The sequence below is a fragment of the Rhyacophila brunnea genome, unplaced genomic scaffold (assembly GCF_057557595.1).
Source record: "Rhyacophila brunnea isolate RB1 unplaced genomic scaffold, BYU_Rbru_1.0 scaffold_24, whole genome shotgun sequence".
Taxonomy (NCBI): domain Eukaryota; kingdom Metazoa; phylum Arthropoda; class Insecta; order Trichoptera; family Rhyacophilidae; genus Rhyacophila; species Rhyacophila brunnea.
Window position 1 is genome coordinate 12554938 of NW_028232904.1, and position 16856 is coordinate 12571793.

General features: G+C 37.3%; 1 protein-coding gene across 9 annotated transcripts in view; it reads left to right on the plus strand.

Moving 5' to 3' along the window:
• The window catches only part of hyd (E3 ubiquitin-protein ligase hyd), an 89271-nt gene that overhangs the window by 11714 nt on the left and 60701 nt on the right, over positions 1-16856 (plus strand). For all 9 annotated transcript variants that reach the window (XM_085951522.1, XM_085951516.1, XM_085951521.1 and 6 more), the window contains 18 exons: positions 2092-2246; positions 2634-2857; positions 3392-3600; positions 4723-4913; positions 5241-5527; positions 6530-6690; positions 6957-7096; positions 8012-8210; positions 8353-8478; positions 8745-8941; positions 9092-9190; positions 10219-10389; positions 11392-11689; positions 11847-11960; positions 12828-12972; positions 13399-13536; positions 14761-14980; positions 15104-15169. In XM_085951522.1, coding sequence (XP_085807648.1) covers positions 2092-2246; positions 2634-2857; positions 3392-3600; positions 4723-4913; positions 5241-5527; positions 6530-6690; positions 6957-7096; positions 8012-8210; positions 8353-8478; positions 8745-8941; positions 9092-9190; positions 10219-10389; positions 11392-11689; positions 11847-11960; positions 12828-12972; positions 13399-13536; positions 14761-14980; positions 15104-15169 — 3140 coding nt within the window. The remainder of the gene's footprint in view (positions 1-2091; positions 2247-2633; positions 2858-3391; positions 3601-4722; positions 4914-5240; positions 5528-6529; positions 6691-6956; positions 7097-8011; positions 8211-8352; positions 8479-8744; positions 8942-9091; positions 9191-10218; positions 10390-11391; positions 11690-11846; positions 11961-12827; positions 12973-13398; positions 13537-14760; positions 14981-15103; positions 15170-16856) is intronic.

The following is a 16856-nucleotide window of genomic DNA, read 5'->3' on the forward strand; positions in this document are numbered from 1 at the left end:
CTATTTTAACGCAAGGCTTCGATAAGTAACTTTAAAGTTTTGGCTTTTCTCAGAGTTGGCATTATTATTGTAAGGGCTGAGGATTAATTAAGTATAAGTGACAATTAAATGAGTAATTTTTGCGACCTATGATGCTAAATGATGTAATACAAAATATAGACAGTCAAAATATAGATATATCTTGTTCACTTTTCAACTATTTCAGAAAAGACTACTTTACTGCCGATTATCTATTGATACTTCATTTACAAATAATATAAAGTAATGTTTTTAAAATTTACCTACCCATCAAAAGACGGCAATAATTTTATCGTTGACTGAGAAATAGTATACTCACGGACTTTTTTTGGTTGTCAGCCATTCGACCGGCCCATTGATTGAGAGTACGTACACTGAGATCTTCAGTTTTGTCGATGACAGGACGGAGCTTGTTGAATATTTTCAATTGTCTGAGGCTAATTTCTAGATAGATTTCATCAGTGCATGATTGCATATTTTTCTCATACTATTAGTTTCTCTCTTATCATCCACAATATGCACAAAGCTTGTTCCATTATAGTAATTTTTTTTGGCTGGATAATTCTGTAGTTATTTTCTGTTAATTTACCATTCTAATTTCCCGCATTGCAAAACATACATATGGTCGACTCTTTATTTATTCCCTGTATATACAATGTATTTATATTGATTTTCGCATGACTTTTGTATTTTTTGTTCTGCATTTTTCATTATTTTTATTTTTATTCTGGGTTTGTAATATTGTCATATAAAAAAAAGAGATAAAAGGGATTTTTTTGGGTATTTATTAAGAGAATCTGTCGATGATGTGATACCTCGGTTAACAAATTTCCTTTGCTATTCCTTGAACATACTTCATTATCAGAGGTTTAAATAACATAATATGTTAATATAGATAGCAACACTAATGAAATTGTCCAATACATTCATTCAAATCAATCATTACATATCACTTTTGTTTCTAATGTTGCTATAGATCCACCAGTATAAGATATCCGCTGAGTGAGGGTGCCACATGTTAACATTTGACATATCTTTTACATAAGACATACAGACACATAATAACATAGACAATACTTTTTATACTGTGATGAGCTTAGTTCTATTTTTTTTTTATTTCGTTACTTAATGTATCGGTTCTGGTTAAATTTTCGATGTAAATGAGATTTATGTCGCGCAGACAAGACAGAAAAAAAACAACTTGATAACCTATCATTTCTACGGAAACATAGTAGAATTTGTATTCATTTGAAAATGCAATGTGATTTTTAAGTTCAATAGTTTTGCATTTTGTAATACCATAGAAGTAATATCCCGATATAGTTTTACTGAGTTTATTGAGCTCTTCGGTATGGTTAATCCAAACTATTATTTAATGATTGTAAATGGTCAATTAGTTAAAATAGGTTAAATTATTCTAATGAAAAATATGAGTTTTGTATAAGCGTTTTCAGCTGCTTTAAGCCAGGCAAGATTTTAGCTGCTTTTAATTAAACATATTGATTCCAATATAAGTAAGCAAACGGGGGTGGTTCACTCGCCGTTGCGGTTTTAAACATGTAACAGATCAATATTGAGTGCGGTATGGTTTCCTCAGCTCTGAATTGAGCAGGTTCAAACTTCTCCCCGAGTGTGCTCACCAACGGCTAAACCGCTTCGGTCATCATCAAAATTTAGTAAGTTCTTTGTGTCCAAATTATCCGATAATCGATATATGGTATTTCACCTGCTTGTAAAAAAACTTCCACAAAAAGTGCGCACATCGTATGTTGACTAAAGATTACATAAACTTAACCAGAAAAAGATAACTGACTTGTGAATGTTAAAAAGTTGAAAACGGATTTATACCTTTTGATATTGAAGTTCGTGATGACAGAAACGCTTTAAATTCTTTATTATAATTTTGTAAGGACGATTTGTTAATTGAAGTATCACTGTATCATCCACAAATATGACGATCATTTCTTCTTCTTGGCATTATCACGGGATATGGTCATGGCCTACACGAGGGTCTGTCCGAAGGTGGAGGGAGGCGTGACAGGTTACTCAGGTTGAATCGTTTGCTTGGATCAGGTTCGAGTAGCCGCGCGGCGGGCGTGATCATCGGGGCGTCAGGGTCGGGCCGCGTTGTGTCCGTGCCCGCTCAGTACGTCCCCGAAGACCTCATCGCGCAAGCCCAGGTCGTTCTGCAGGGCAAGAGTAGGAACCTCATCATCAGAGAACTTCAGGTGAGTTACTGAAAGTTCCATGCTATGAAATCACAAGCTATGATCTGTTGTAGAATAATAAATCGCATCTTGCTTTTTGTATAGTGTTAATATGAGTTTTGTATAGCGCAATTTAGCTACATATGATCAACTATCATAATTCGATATAGTACCCAACTCAAAACACCTAATTTACTTACGGCAGCTTAGCTGCGGAGGTGTGAAATAACAGTGAACTTATTGCCACACTATATAACGTGTGTTTTGCAAAATAATATACTTCAGTTCTGAGTAGGATGATTTTGAAAATCATATTATAAAACATCTTGTGTCATTCGTGAATCTTTATGTTGTGTTAGAATGTATTCAATAAACGTAACCTAAAACTGATGAATAATATCATTTCAGCGTACCAATTTAGATGTGAACCTTGCCGTGAACAACCTCCTTTCACGGGACGACGAAGAGGCAGAAGAGGGGGAGGGGGGAGACCCGGGGGACGGGTACGTTCCGGAGGACCTCATCTCCCTGCTGGACGGAGGCTTCCACTCTGCACCGGCCGACCATTCTGTAATTATCGACGCTGATGCCATGTTCTCCGAAGATATGTTCGGCTACACCGGCATCAGGAGGTGACTATTATTTTATTGATTAGACTACACTATAATCAAAGATGTTAAAGAAAAAATGTTCATGAGAAGCAGTTTTTTCTGTCTTACATTTGGTGTCGGACAAATTCAGTTTGTACTCCGAAAGGGCTGTCCACATCAGCAAAGTAACAAGGAATTTTGAGTCTCACCATTATATAGAATTATTGTTTTTTTTTCTATTGCAATATTGTGTTTTTTCAATTTTTAACAAGAATAAAAGTACAGATTGTTGGTTTTTGAAAGAAAAATATGTCTAGAATAAAAAAAAATCTATTGGTCACTGTAGGATAAGGGAAAAACAGTTTACATTTTATTATCACCTAAGACAACACCTAAAATAGTCACAGAAGCATAATATGATGGTGTATCATCTCGTAGAATAAAGAATGTCTGGAATTATTGTGTTTCCCTTTGAGAATTGAGTACATAACCTGAGTTGTACACTTTGAATATAACTGATATGCTCGTTTTGTATTATTTCTCACATAATTCTGAACCATCTGTATATCCTTCCAGCCGTAGTAGTGGAGGCAGTGGCTCGCGAGGCGGATTCGGCTCGGCTGGTGGGGCTGTGACCATCGGTCCCCCAGGAAGCGCACCACGAGACGCAGGGGCTGCCGACCGGGCGGGAGAGTCTTTCTCTCGCTGGAGAGACCGCCAGTACTTTGGACCGAGGCGCTGGCTCGAGTCTGCCCTCAGAGATACAGCCTGGGACAAGGACACAGGTATGTCAGTCTCTTCATCAAAACGTCCACTACGTAAGTGATTTCAAGTGTAAACCATTTATGAACATAATATAATGATTATCCTAAAGCTCACATTACAAACAAACTGACACAATCGTCACGTTCCCGGTGTCAACCGTTTGAGCTGTTGTTTTGACGTTTACCATGACAGTCTGGCCTAAACATAATAGAGGGTACATTAATGTACTTTTTTTGAAGAATAGTTGGTCAATCGTCCAACCCTTTGGGTCCTTGCACCAAATATATATTAAAAAAACAACATGTATTTCATTTCTTTGACCAGCCTTTGGTTCGAAGCCGCAACCCATGGCTTCGCATTTATACAAAGATCATTGCTCTAGGAACTACGCCTACACGGGTGTGAACCTGACCTAACAAAAATATAGTAAATAAAGCTAGTAACTTGTTATTTTGTCTAAACACTATACATATGAGTGTAGCCCTACCATGGTGACCAACAGATACTTTTAAGTCTTATAATTTTTAAAATTAGCAGCAAAAGTGTGTAGGAATAAATAATGTTGAGACAATCCGATTGGTATCTGAATCATAACTTGTAATTGATATTTCAGGTGGACGATTACTCATGACCTCTTGACAAGAGTCATAATTAGGGCATTGAAAAACAGCACATTTTGATTTCCATAAAATATTATTACTTCAATATTTTACTATACTAATTTGTACTGTTTTGTTAGTCTGAATTCGGCCCCTTAGTCAAAGAAACATATTTCATTTTTCTCTACATTACAGGAGACCCCAAACACAAGTAAATTTACATTACACCGACATGTTGATTTTTTTGATAAGTCTGTCATTTAATTTAATACGTTATTTTATGTCCAGTATTATACGTAACTCAAAATTACTAAAAGTAACAATGTCTTTAACTTTAGCGATAGGTTGTTGACGAAGATCTTGGCCTGGGGAACTGCTTCAGGATGTGGGGGCCATGTTTACCATACTTATGCTACCACATACTGACTCAATAATGATCATTTCACCAGCGACTAACTGGCATACCCGTTGTAGATTTTGCTCTCTAACTGGAAAGAGTGTTGTGTTAATAATACATTGGTATATTAATATCTTTTTTTGTAGCTGAGAGTAAGAAGAAGGAGGTTGGGTGCGCGGTGAGCCCGCTGTGGACGTCGGATGAGATTGAATACTGGGACCCGGGGGTACGCTTCACGCAGATCGCCGCTATGCACTCGGAGCTGGTGGGTGTCTCCACACAGGGGCATTTACATCAATGGCGCTGGCACGATTCTCAGCCTTACAGACATCCAGATGTAAGTCTCGATAAAGCCTAAAATATTATTTAGACTGATATTTTTGTAGATCAATCTATACAGATATTCATTCGCATCTGTACATGTTCAAGGTTAAATATTTCTACTATACTTAAAAGAGTTGATGTTGCAAATTTATGAAAATTGGCACTCTTATAGGATCTTAACAGCCTACTTCCATCCTTCGCCACTGGTCTACTGTATGTAACAGTGATTCACTATCCAAGTGTATTGTAATTATTTTGTATGTTTATTAATCATTGAAAAAAACAATTATCACCAAAAAATATTGGAGAAATACTACAAAATTAAAATTTTTTTTTTTAGAATCCCGGTATTCATCACCCACGGGCTCAGTGGTTGGGGATGGGTGCGGCAGGCAGCGAACGTGTGGCGCACCTCTCAGCCGCCGGAGTCCGGTGTTCTGTGGCCACAGACGGCTGCAACGCCCGAGTAGCCACCTGGCTGGATGAGACTTTGTCCCATGCGGCGTCGCGCCTCGAGCACCCCGCCCGGGAATTCAGTGAGCTGACGGCAGCAGGGAGGATAGCTTCACTGCACGTCTGCGCGCTTTACACTGTCGCCAGAATGGAAAGTGGCGCCATCTTTTGGTGGTGAGTTAAAGTTACATCAACACTAAATTACTTGTGACGTAGTCGAGACAAATTTGTGTAATACGACTTGCCTCAATATTATGGATCAAATCATAGCTGAGATCACGAAAGCAACTTTGATGGGTTATTTGACATTTACTTAAGGGGGGACATGCTCAGCGTAGGTCAAAATGGAGCTTTTGTTCTATTTTCAAAGCATGATCCTTACCTATCGATACCTAACCGAAATTTTTTTTTTTTTTAAACGGTACATGTTCAAACATGCGCGTTAACATCATTTTACTCCCTACTTCAATTATAGTTTGTCAATTTATGGCTACGGCCGTATGTTGTAGCTTAACCACTGGGGAATGCCAAAAGAAATGGCGTATTTCAAAAAAACACTACCTTATTCTTAGGTCAATAATTATTATAAAGCAATCATTATTCGTAGGATGTTTATCACACTTGAATGGTCAAAGACATAGCTTATAATTAGTATCTTTAGAATTATCTTCAAATGTGTTAATCTTGCCCATTTTTTGAATAATAAATAATTCTAATTACTAATTCTTGTCAAATTTGGGATCACAGATTATCAATATAATTTTTTATCGTAAATATTTCACTACAATAATGTCGATATAAATTATACTGATGGTTTTATAAATGCGTTTAAAAATTAATAAATGTCAAAAATCTTAACACCACTGCACATTTATGTACTGAAATATGACTATATTCTAAAACATTAGAGCGAGAGGTTTAAAAGAATACTATTTTATGTAATAAAAATACATTATGCAGTCATCAAATATTTAAAATAAATATAACGGATAATAAGGTTTCAAAATTATATAAATAGATTATCTACAACATTTAAGGAGTGTCCAGGATCATGGTTTGAAAATACAATAAAAACTCAATTTTGACCTTCGACGAGCACGTGGGCCGTTAAGGTTATGAAAAGTTTCTGCGTTTCTTATAATAACAAGATTTTATAACCGTGTATTTATTTTCTAGGGGCGTGCTACCGCTGGCACAGCGAGCACGTTTATGGGAAAAGCACCGAGCACGCTCGCGCAAGCAGAGACCTGCTGGAGGAGCGGGGGCCGCTCAGGAATTGACTGCTGGAGCCACTGTCACCATGAAGAACTCGCCTATGTACCAACCAGGAGCAGTTGGTAAGAATAACAAATAATTGAAGTTTTATTTAGCTCTCCTTGCATTTCTTGTTCATTTTTCGATCATTGTTTTCCTGGATGCACTTTTGACTTCCTGGGAAGAGATTCACTTCAGTCGAATGTATATAATATATATACATTATATATATAAATATATAATGTATAATTATATAAAAAAATCATTGTCTTGTGTCTAGATTGTAAGGTCATTGTTGTTAGTCTGATATGCCACGATCGATTTATGTATGTGTGGTGTGGCATTGCAGGTTTCACGATATCGTGCGGAGTGCCTAAGGTTGGCGTGCTGCAATACGCTGCGTGGAATCTGTCAGACTCAGGACGCTTTAAATTGCTCCCGCCGCCAGTCCAGGACCGTCAAGATATCAAGGATAAACGGGATCAGCAGGTAATAATTAGAGGAACCATTATTAATTAAACAATAATAAGAAGGAATTATTGTACCTTATTGGTGCGAGTGTGCTCCAAAAATATTATAGTAGTTTGGAAGTAAGCAGACGATGGTGTGATGAAGAGATGAGTGATGAACTGCATTATGATTGTTGAGAGCGGTTGCATGTTTATTTGACAGATTGACACAAGTCCAATGATACAATGATTAAAGATAACAGCGAGGCACGATGATACAGAGATATAAATGCGGAGTGAGATATTCATTCAATCGTGAAAGCCTATTTATTGGACCCCTCACGATTGAATAATGCTGACAATGAGTATCCCATGCCTTCAGTGAAAAATGCATTTTAACATAATAAATATTACTGAGGTAAAAGATCTTATTAGCAATTGGTAATTAGATTCGTGTGAAATTTGTATGCTAAAAATGTATGTACAGTAAAACCTTGTTGGTAAGAACACTGATAATTCGAAATTCGCCGTAATTCGAAATTTTCGCGAAAAAAAGTCCCTTGAACATTATTTTCATATATAACCATACCTTTAATTCGAATTTCGTAATTCGAAATGATTTCAGAGTCCCTGGCATATAAAAATATTCAATAAATCGTAATAAAGTACACTATTTCCAGTACTGTAGCCAGTCATTGAAAATTGTGACAGACTTTCCTTAAAACATCAAAAATTACTTATTTTTTCAAAATTTTAAAATTTTCCCCCCATACATTTCATATTTCGTAATTCGAATTTTTTTTCGATTTTCGGTCCCATGGAATTCGTATTAACGAGGTTTTACTGTACTAAACAATCTTATTTTTTTCGCCGTCAAGCTAACTGATTACGCGGACACCCTTTGAAAAATGTATATAAAAATAATTAAATAATATTTTCGCCACATGACTTCCAGAGCACGTCAGGATCGATGTCTGGGTGCAGCAACAGTGCGAAAGCTAGCAACAACGCCCCTGTAGCCAGCAGCAGCTCGAGCAGTGCCACCAATGCTTCCACACCCGCCCCCGCTAACAAGGAGACGGCCGATCGCCTTGACATGCCGCCGCCGCCCAGTCCCGCTTCTTCCACTTGCAGTGACACCAGCACTTCGCACAGTGAGACATCTTTCTTTTTTTCCTGAAAAATATTTCTTCTATATTATTCATATAGTTTCTTTTTTGTTGAAAGTAACCATAATTCATAATTCTCATTGATTCAGCATTTAATAAAAAATAATAATGATTTGTATTCTTTCAGAGCGGGCTCGTCGCATGACACCTCGAGGTGAAGAGGGTGGAGGAGGGGAAGGTGGAAAGAGAGACGAAGAAGAATGGCCACTCAAAGATGTTGTCTTCGTTGAAGATGTCAACAATGTACCTCTCGGTAAGGCATTCTATATTTCTGACAGTGTACATGTCATTTCATGGTAGTTAAAGATGACTACGATTTTAATGCAAATGGACATCTCACAAGATTGGACGTTGACAAAATTTCAATTCTCCATGCTTGTGACATATGTCACATAGTTAACGGCAAATTTAAACATTAAGGCTTTCCTTCGCTGACTTTGTATTGTTCTGGGGACAACCCTTACATAATATCAGTCTAAAAATCTTGATTGAGATTATTATACATTTTGACAATTTCAGGACGTGTAATAAAAGTGGACGGGGCATACGCGGCAGTCCGGTTTCCGTCAGCGAAAGAGACAAAAGATGCCGCACAGCCTACGCCTGCAGTGCCGGAAGGTACACCCTCCTGTTCGGCCACGCCCACTCCGCAGCAGCCGGACGATTATGCCGCCATGTTGAGCGAGTGTCGTTTGCTCAGGAAGGATGAACTTCAGGTATACAGTGCACGGATATCTTGAACCCTTCACTTCCCTGTTGAATATTCTCAAAGTCAAATGAACTGGGATGAAGTGTTTTCAATCATTGTACATATTTAACACAGAGCTACACGTTACAGGTTATTGATGATCATTTTTGTTTTTCAGGTTATGAAGTGGAGTACCAGCAACAAAGGACCAGATTGTTTTCAAAAGACACCTAGAAAACTCTCAGTACCTAGTGATATCACAATTATGTCAATAGCCGTGAGTAAATTATAGCATTTTTACATCTCTTCTTCACTTATTTTCTTATTGTGATAGGATACTAGGTGAATCCAATATAGTAAACTCTCATGAAGTTGAACTCAAATTACATGAGCAACGAGTTGTGAGGGAAACAAAAACATTTCTATTATAGCTTGATTCTATTTGACACTTATAATGAATGACTGCTTCGAAGGCGTCACGAACTTCCTTTTCCACGCTGTTTGCTTTTATAATAATAGTCACTTAATAAAACATTCACTGCTGACCAGTTAATTACTACATTTAATTATCATGCTAATAGTATCTAATGGCCAGTCGCATTGTCAGCGCTAAATGAGTTATATTCAATATTGTAATTAAAATATGTTAGTAAATACAATATGCAACCTGTTGCATATCCAAAAACATTTTCTAAAGCCGCATTTAGACCAAGCGAGTAAATAGTTTGTTCTTCCCCCCACTCCAGCGAAATTCTCTTGACTTAAACGCTTTTTGTTGAGTGAGCATAATAATTTCGCTGGAGTGGGGGAAGAACAAACATTAGCTCGCTTGGTCTAAATGCGGTTTAATTATGGTGACATTTAAAGTACGAAAATTCGAGGAAAGCAAAGATATTGAAGAAATGTAAAGGTAGGATCTCTGCACTAATATTCATACATACTCAATTGGGGAAGTACCCTTTTATTTTTTTGCATACAAAAATGGCATTTATGTCAAACTGTAACTGTTTCAGTGTTGCAGAATGACAGTGGAGGGAAGACTGTTTAGTGTGCAATGCATTATATGTCATATCAATGAAAACAAGTGTCGAGACGATCCAATTGGTACCTGAATCATTATGTGTAATTGATATTAAGATGGACAATCAACATGTCTCAACTCTGCTCATGTAATTATTAGAGTATTACCCATATAATATATAGCCTGATTTAGTGTTGAACAGACTCTAGTCATTTTCATAGATTGATCGGAGTCCTACACTTTAAATTACTTAGTATTATAATATATGACGTGTAATTTTTCAGGTGGATGCCCGAGGTGTTCATGCAGTGGTGAGGCGTGCTGGAGGTTCCCTAGGCTATGCTGTGCTTCCCCTGGGAGGTGCGAGGGCTCTGGCCGACGGCACGTTTCCCACAGACTCCACGGCTTTCTTAGGAAACCATCCGCCGTCCATGTCGCTCACCTGTGCGGCAGAGGTAATGTTATACTCAATGGTTTTGATGATGTTGAATAAAGCTTTCATTTATAAGAGCCTAAACATGTGAAACATATGCAGTAATTCGTTGACTTATCAGAAACTGGAACTTGCTTCAGGATCTCTGTCAGAAGAATGGTTTCTTCAACATCTTTGTTCTACGCAGATATATAAACTGTTGAAAGGCTGAACCTTGCAGTAACTATTATGTAGTACATTTTCAGTAGAGCACAAACAATGAATTCTCTATGCAATCTGAATTTAAAATCATGTGATGCGTCATTAAACGAATAGAATGAGATATCGTTTCGATGTGTTTATTTGACAAGTCATTAGAATACAGTGTCTGAAACAATGGCACAAAAATGAAATTTCGATTTTGAATTGGCCATTCTATGGTCGATATGAAAGTGCAGTTGGAAAGATGGTTACTAAGGCTGGCGTATGCCAAATGTTCGAATGGTGTTAACACAGTGTAGCGTGAATAAACCTTAAATTAGTTGGGAGGTTGATTTGTCACTCATGCTCTTAAACTCATTTGTGATGCGTTGAGATAAACACGTTTTCAATAAAATCAAAGTCGTATAAGATTTTGGGACACCGCATTTTTAGTAAATTTTTGTCACTCAGCTGCAGCTCATTGTACGGATTATATAGTTAACGTTTTTTAAATTAATTATTGTCATTTATGTCTCAACAATCCGAGGCAGGCCCTATCCTTTGCCACACTCTTCTAATCTGAGACACCAATTACTGGTGTACTCCGGGTAACGCAATCCGATCGTTGCTTGGCTTTCTGTAATTAAATAGCTTCGCACCATTTGACCTCTAATTATCACCATAGCCTTCCAATCATAATTTTATTGGAAATCTTGGCCCTTGAACATTTCTGCAATCAAATGGCTTTGCGTCAAATAATTTTGGTGCAAACGTTGGATGTGACCCTAACATTTGTTTTCATTTCTGTTTTTAAAATAAAATAAATGTGTTTTCTTATATCTAGAGCACAGAGAGTGTGGTGTTACTCCGCGACGGCAATGGTACACTGTATCCGCTGGCCCGCGACTGCCTCGGCTGTATTCGGGAGCCGCCCATGCTGGACTTGCCTCCGCTGCGCTGCGCCACCGCCCACACTGTACCCCTACCCCAGATGGCTGCGCCTAGCTCCTCTGCTCCAAACAAATTACAGCAGGTTGCTCTGGTAGTCCTCGTGGCCGAACACCAACTTCTGATGCCTTGTGTACTGCGCTGTGACCTTGAAGGAGTCCGCCATGTTCTTCATCAGCTGGATATTGATTTAAGTAAGTATTAATGTATGATTAAAAATGATACTCCCTTTATAAAGCATATATTTTGCCTGAAGTCTTTTCGCTACAACACATCATTCATTATTTTTTCTGTCCCGATTTTAATTTATTTGGCCAATTCTTTATTACTCAATGTGAGATGTCATTTCAGAACATCAGATATCCTCGGTGCTCTCGGAGAGGTGTGACGGGAATCGAAACGTGTTGCACGCCTGCGTCAGCATGTGCACTCCCACATCCAACAAGGAACCCGATGTTAACAATAGTAAGTCGTTTTAATAATTCAATTTTGTTGAATTCATTCTCTTCTCAATGAAGTCTTACATAGACTGCGATGACTCCAAGAACATTGTTCCAAATATTTCTCTACTGAACTCTGTGGTTCTTTTCGAGTGGAAGAATTGGCATCGAATTTTTTAGTTTTCTTTTTAAAATTATACTGTTATATTTGACAACTGATAATTATTGTCTTATGAATTACTTAACAAAATGGAAAATAAATCCAGTCAAATTATGTGCTATAAATCAATCTGATTTTTTAGTGAATCAAAAATTAAATAGTTTTGTGGATAGTTAAATAATATTGCAGTACAGTTAGTGGGTAAACTATAGATATCTTAATAAACTAGTTTTTTAATTCAAGGAATAAATCACAAGATTTAAGAATGCAACATTCTTTATTGATGGTATAACCAATATTAACGCAATTTGAGAAGTGCTTCAGTTTGCATGACTATTCGTTTCTGGCATTGCAGACACAACGAAATCACTTTGCAATGGTGTTAGTGACATTTGAAAGTAACAATACCAACACTTAAATGAGTCACTTACGCCGCCAGAAGAACCTGATATCAGAATACCACATTTTATTCTCTCGTCTCTTGATATCTTGTTTTACATGGGTTTTGATTACTAAAATTTCTTTTATTCATCAGCCATTTGCTACACGTTACATGATCTTGAAATACTGAGATTTTTTATATTTCAGTATATCTTAGCGGTTAACGCAACTGTAATGTTATAACTAAGTGTTATAACTCTTGATTTTAACATTTTTCCTTTGATTTACCATAAGACCTGATAAATAGAATAGGTTGTCCATTAATGTTTGCTTTATATTCTTTTATTGTAGCTGATGGTTCAACATCAGTGGTGGTTGGTAACGTAGCTGTTGCAAATGTTCAAGGGGAGGAGCCCATGCCGACCATTTCCTGGCCCCCGGAGACATTCGACGCCACTTCTGGAGACGAAGACAGCCTCATGGGACTTACCAACAAGTATGCGCTTGCTTTCACTATACCAAGTCTATAAATCACGCTTTACTCTCCTACATTAGTTTGCCAATTTTGTGTTAAAAGTGCAGTTATATCTGCGGATACACAATGAGAAAGGTCGTTTCGAATGGTACTTGCCCAAAATTGCGCACATCATATTATTTAATAATGCAGTCATTATAAATATGATAATTCAAACCGTTTCAATGAATTTTTCACTGCAAATTCGATGCTCGATATTTTGCGCAAGTTTCATCTTGTACGCAAGCCGATACAAACGTTCGAATAATTTGCATTTATCTATGACATCCTCAAAATCAGTGATGCATCTAGAAAGATACTTTATAAACAACTTCATCCCTCCATTACATTTATTATTCATTTTGCTGAGGTTTCATCGATTTGATTAATCTGTTATTATTTGTGCAGTGGATCGAAAAGCGGCATGGGTGGATCCGTGGCCATTTGCGACCCGACAGAGCGCAGGACGAATGCGCTCGCCGCTCTCAAGGCCATGTGTGAGAGCTCTGCCCTGGCTCCCCATCTACCGCATCTACTCAGCGCCAAGTAAGTGCCGTTCCCTATCGCAATTACTCTATGTTTGCACTTCAAGTTAACCTTCGCACTTATCGAAGTAGAGCCTTTTTCTATGGAGATTTTCAATTATACAGTATAGAAATTCAAACATGTTCATGTCGCTTGTAGACTCAAAAGACTTGTGCAATATTGTCATACACACTGTCATGTATGTCGCTCATATGCAGTTACGTTTGTGTGGTCAGCTTAAAACTAATGGATATGTTCATTTATAGCATAGCAAGCTTCCCACTGTGCTTGAGATAAAAAAGACTTGCATTGGCAAGCAAAAGTATTAACAGTGGGCTTTTATTTGCATTTTGTGCGTGAAGTGAAGAAAAAGGGAGAAGAGTTCTACTTTTCAGGAGAGAAAAATGATTTGCGTGAAATTTACTGATTCAGCATTGCTGATTCGATTAGTCGCATTTTTCCTTTATGTGTAAAAAAAACTAGATTTATGTCCCTTTTCTTTCAGCACATAGGTTTATTCAATGTTTGGAGTTCAACTATGTTAAATCTACTACTACATACATAAATAAAGAATCTCTATCGAGTATTATGTACGTAGAAAAAATTTAATAGACTACTTTTTATCAAACCAAACTCTATGTTTATTACTTGTTTCAACGGTTGCAATATTCTATTTTTAAAGTACTCCCTTTGTTTTATACATACAGTAAAACCTTGTTAATACGAATTCCATGGGACTGATCTCGAAAAAAAATTCGAATTACGAATTACGAAAAGTACGGGGGGAAAATTTAAAGATTTTGAATAAATTTTTTTTTGATTTCATTAATTTCGTTTCCGATCATAGATGTGCCTACCGAAATGGGTCATAAAATGTCAGGATTATTTTTATTAACTTCATAAAATAAGTAATTTTTGATGTTTTAAGAAAAGTCTGTCACAATTTTCAATGATTGGCTCGTGAAATAGTGTACTTAATTACGATATTTGATATGATATGAATATTTTTATATGCCAGGATTCTGAAATCATTTCGAATTACGAAATTTGAATTAAAGGTATGGTTTTATATGAAAATAATGTTCAAGGGACTTTTTTTTGGGAAAATTTTGATTTATGGCGAATTTCGAATTATCAGTGTTCTTACTAACGAGGTTTTACTGTACTGTTGAAATGTTTTATGAATCACACAATTTACTTACAATTATATTATAAATTGTTTATTTTTTAATTGTAATCCATCAGGGACGGCCAAGGTCAAACCCCTTTCATGTTGGCCGTCAGCTCTCGAGCGTATCGAGCCGCTCTGACCTTGTTGGACGGTGCAGCCCGCTGCCCCACGCAAGATCAGAGGGCGGCCGCCATCTTCCCGCGAACGGCCCCGCCCGATCACTCGCCGCTCTTGGTTTTGTGCTGCAATGACACCTGCAGTTTCACATGGACGGGACAGGAGCACATCAATCAGGTAAACAAGACTATACTAGATAACAATATTAAACAAATTTAATTGGATTTTATTAATGTCGGGTGATTTCCCAAATTTAAATCGAAAGATTTGTCAATTGTTTTTTTTTTAAATTTATTTCAGGATATATTTGAATGTCGAACTTGTGGCCTCACTGGATCACTGTGCTGTTGTACTGAATGCGCCAAGGTAAGCCATTGTGACATTCAATTTTCAAAAAATCAGTTCTCACATTACATATTCCATACACCATATCAAAATGTGGTCAGAAACACCTTGGGGTGTCACAATCAATTTTATTATTGTTTATTCATCCAAAATTTTCTTTGCATTTTTCCATTAAAAATTTTCATCTAAAATCCAGGTTAATAGCTTTTTATTAGCTGCCAGACCATCTCTTGTCTTGTGTCCGGAAATTTGTACGTATGCAGTTCGCCGTATTACACTTCACCGTGAAATGTTGTATCGGAAATATATGGTCAAATATTAAAGATCGTCCAACCTCTTTGGGTCGTATAGTACTGAGGCTAAATTCATGTATAAATAAAACACGGTTCTTGTCAGTTTACAGGAAGCCAGTGGAAAACAAATTTTTGAAAATAGCCGATATACTGGATTATTTGTTAGGTTAGGTTTAAATTGGAACATTATTGTCTGCAATGCTCCACGAACAACATGTAATTTTTTCATCTTGGTGCTATTCTGTAGTACAGTGAAATGTAATATTTACAATTTACGTGTAACCCTCTTGTCTGGGCGGTTCTCCCTAAAATAAATTTTTCATCCAGATGCAAGGCGAGGGCTATCCCCCTGTAAAAATATACATCCCGAATCCGGCCCCTTTAAAATAATGGGATGTTTTGCATTCCCGTTGAGTCTACAATTCTTTTGCTTGCTATAGGTTCGCACACTATTTTTTTTAAAGGGTTGTATTGACTTCGTTAAAGGCCCGCTTTCATATATATTTAATCTCGCAATGGAGACAGGTATCTTCCCGGAAACGTGGAAGATGTCGAAGGTTACTCCAATCCATAAGAGTGGTACAGAGTCATCAGTGGAGAATTACAGGCCGGTAGCTGTTCTCTCTGCACCAGCAAAGGTTCTTGAGATGATCATGCACAACATGATTTATCCAAAAATTGAGTCATTCATAATAAATGAACAGCATGGATTTAGAGCAGGCCGATCAACGGAAACTAACCTGATGGTATTTACCGATTATGTGTCATCGGCACTGGATAGAGGCCACCAGGTTGACTGTTCTTACAATGACTTCTCGAAAGCATTTGACAAAGTCGATCATGACATCCTGATGGAAAAACTCCAACTTATTGGATTGTCGGATCGATTTTTGAAACTATTCGGGAGTTATTTTAGGAACCGTCAACAATACGTATCGTACGGCCTTTATCAGTCACAGACCTTTTACACATTTTCTGGTGTCCCCCAGGGCTCAAACTTAGGGCCGTTGCTGTTCACGATTTTTATAAATGACATACCATTGGTAATAAAAAATGCTATGTTTTTGTTGTTCGCTGATGACTTGAAACTCTTTTTGGAAGTTGTCACCTTGGACGATTGTCGTCAGCTCCAACTTGATATAGATAATGTATTAAATTGGGGCAGGCGTAACAAACTAGAATTCAATATTGATAAATGCAATCTTTTATCGTTTACCAGAGCCTCAAAAGTGTTGTTTTTCCAATACTCGATGCATGGCAGAGTTCTGTCACGAATATCATCTGTAAGGGATCTTGGCATTACGTTTGAGAGTAGACTGACATTTATTAGCCATATAGTTACCATTTGTAACAAAGCGCTTAAAATGTTGGGCTTCGTCATGCGTACTTCCCGGGTCTTTTCAGATGTTACGGTA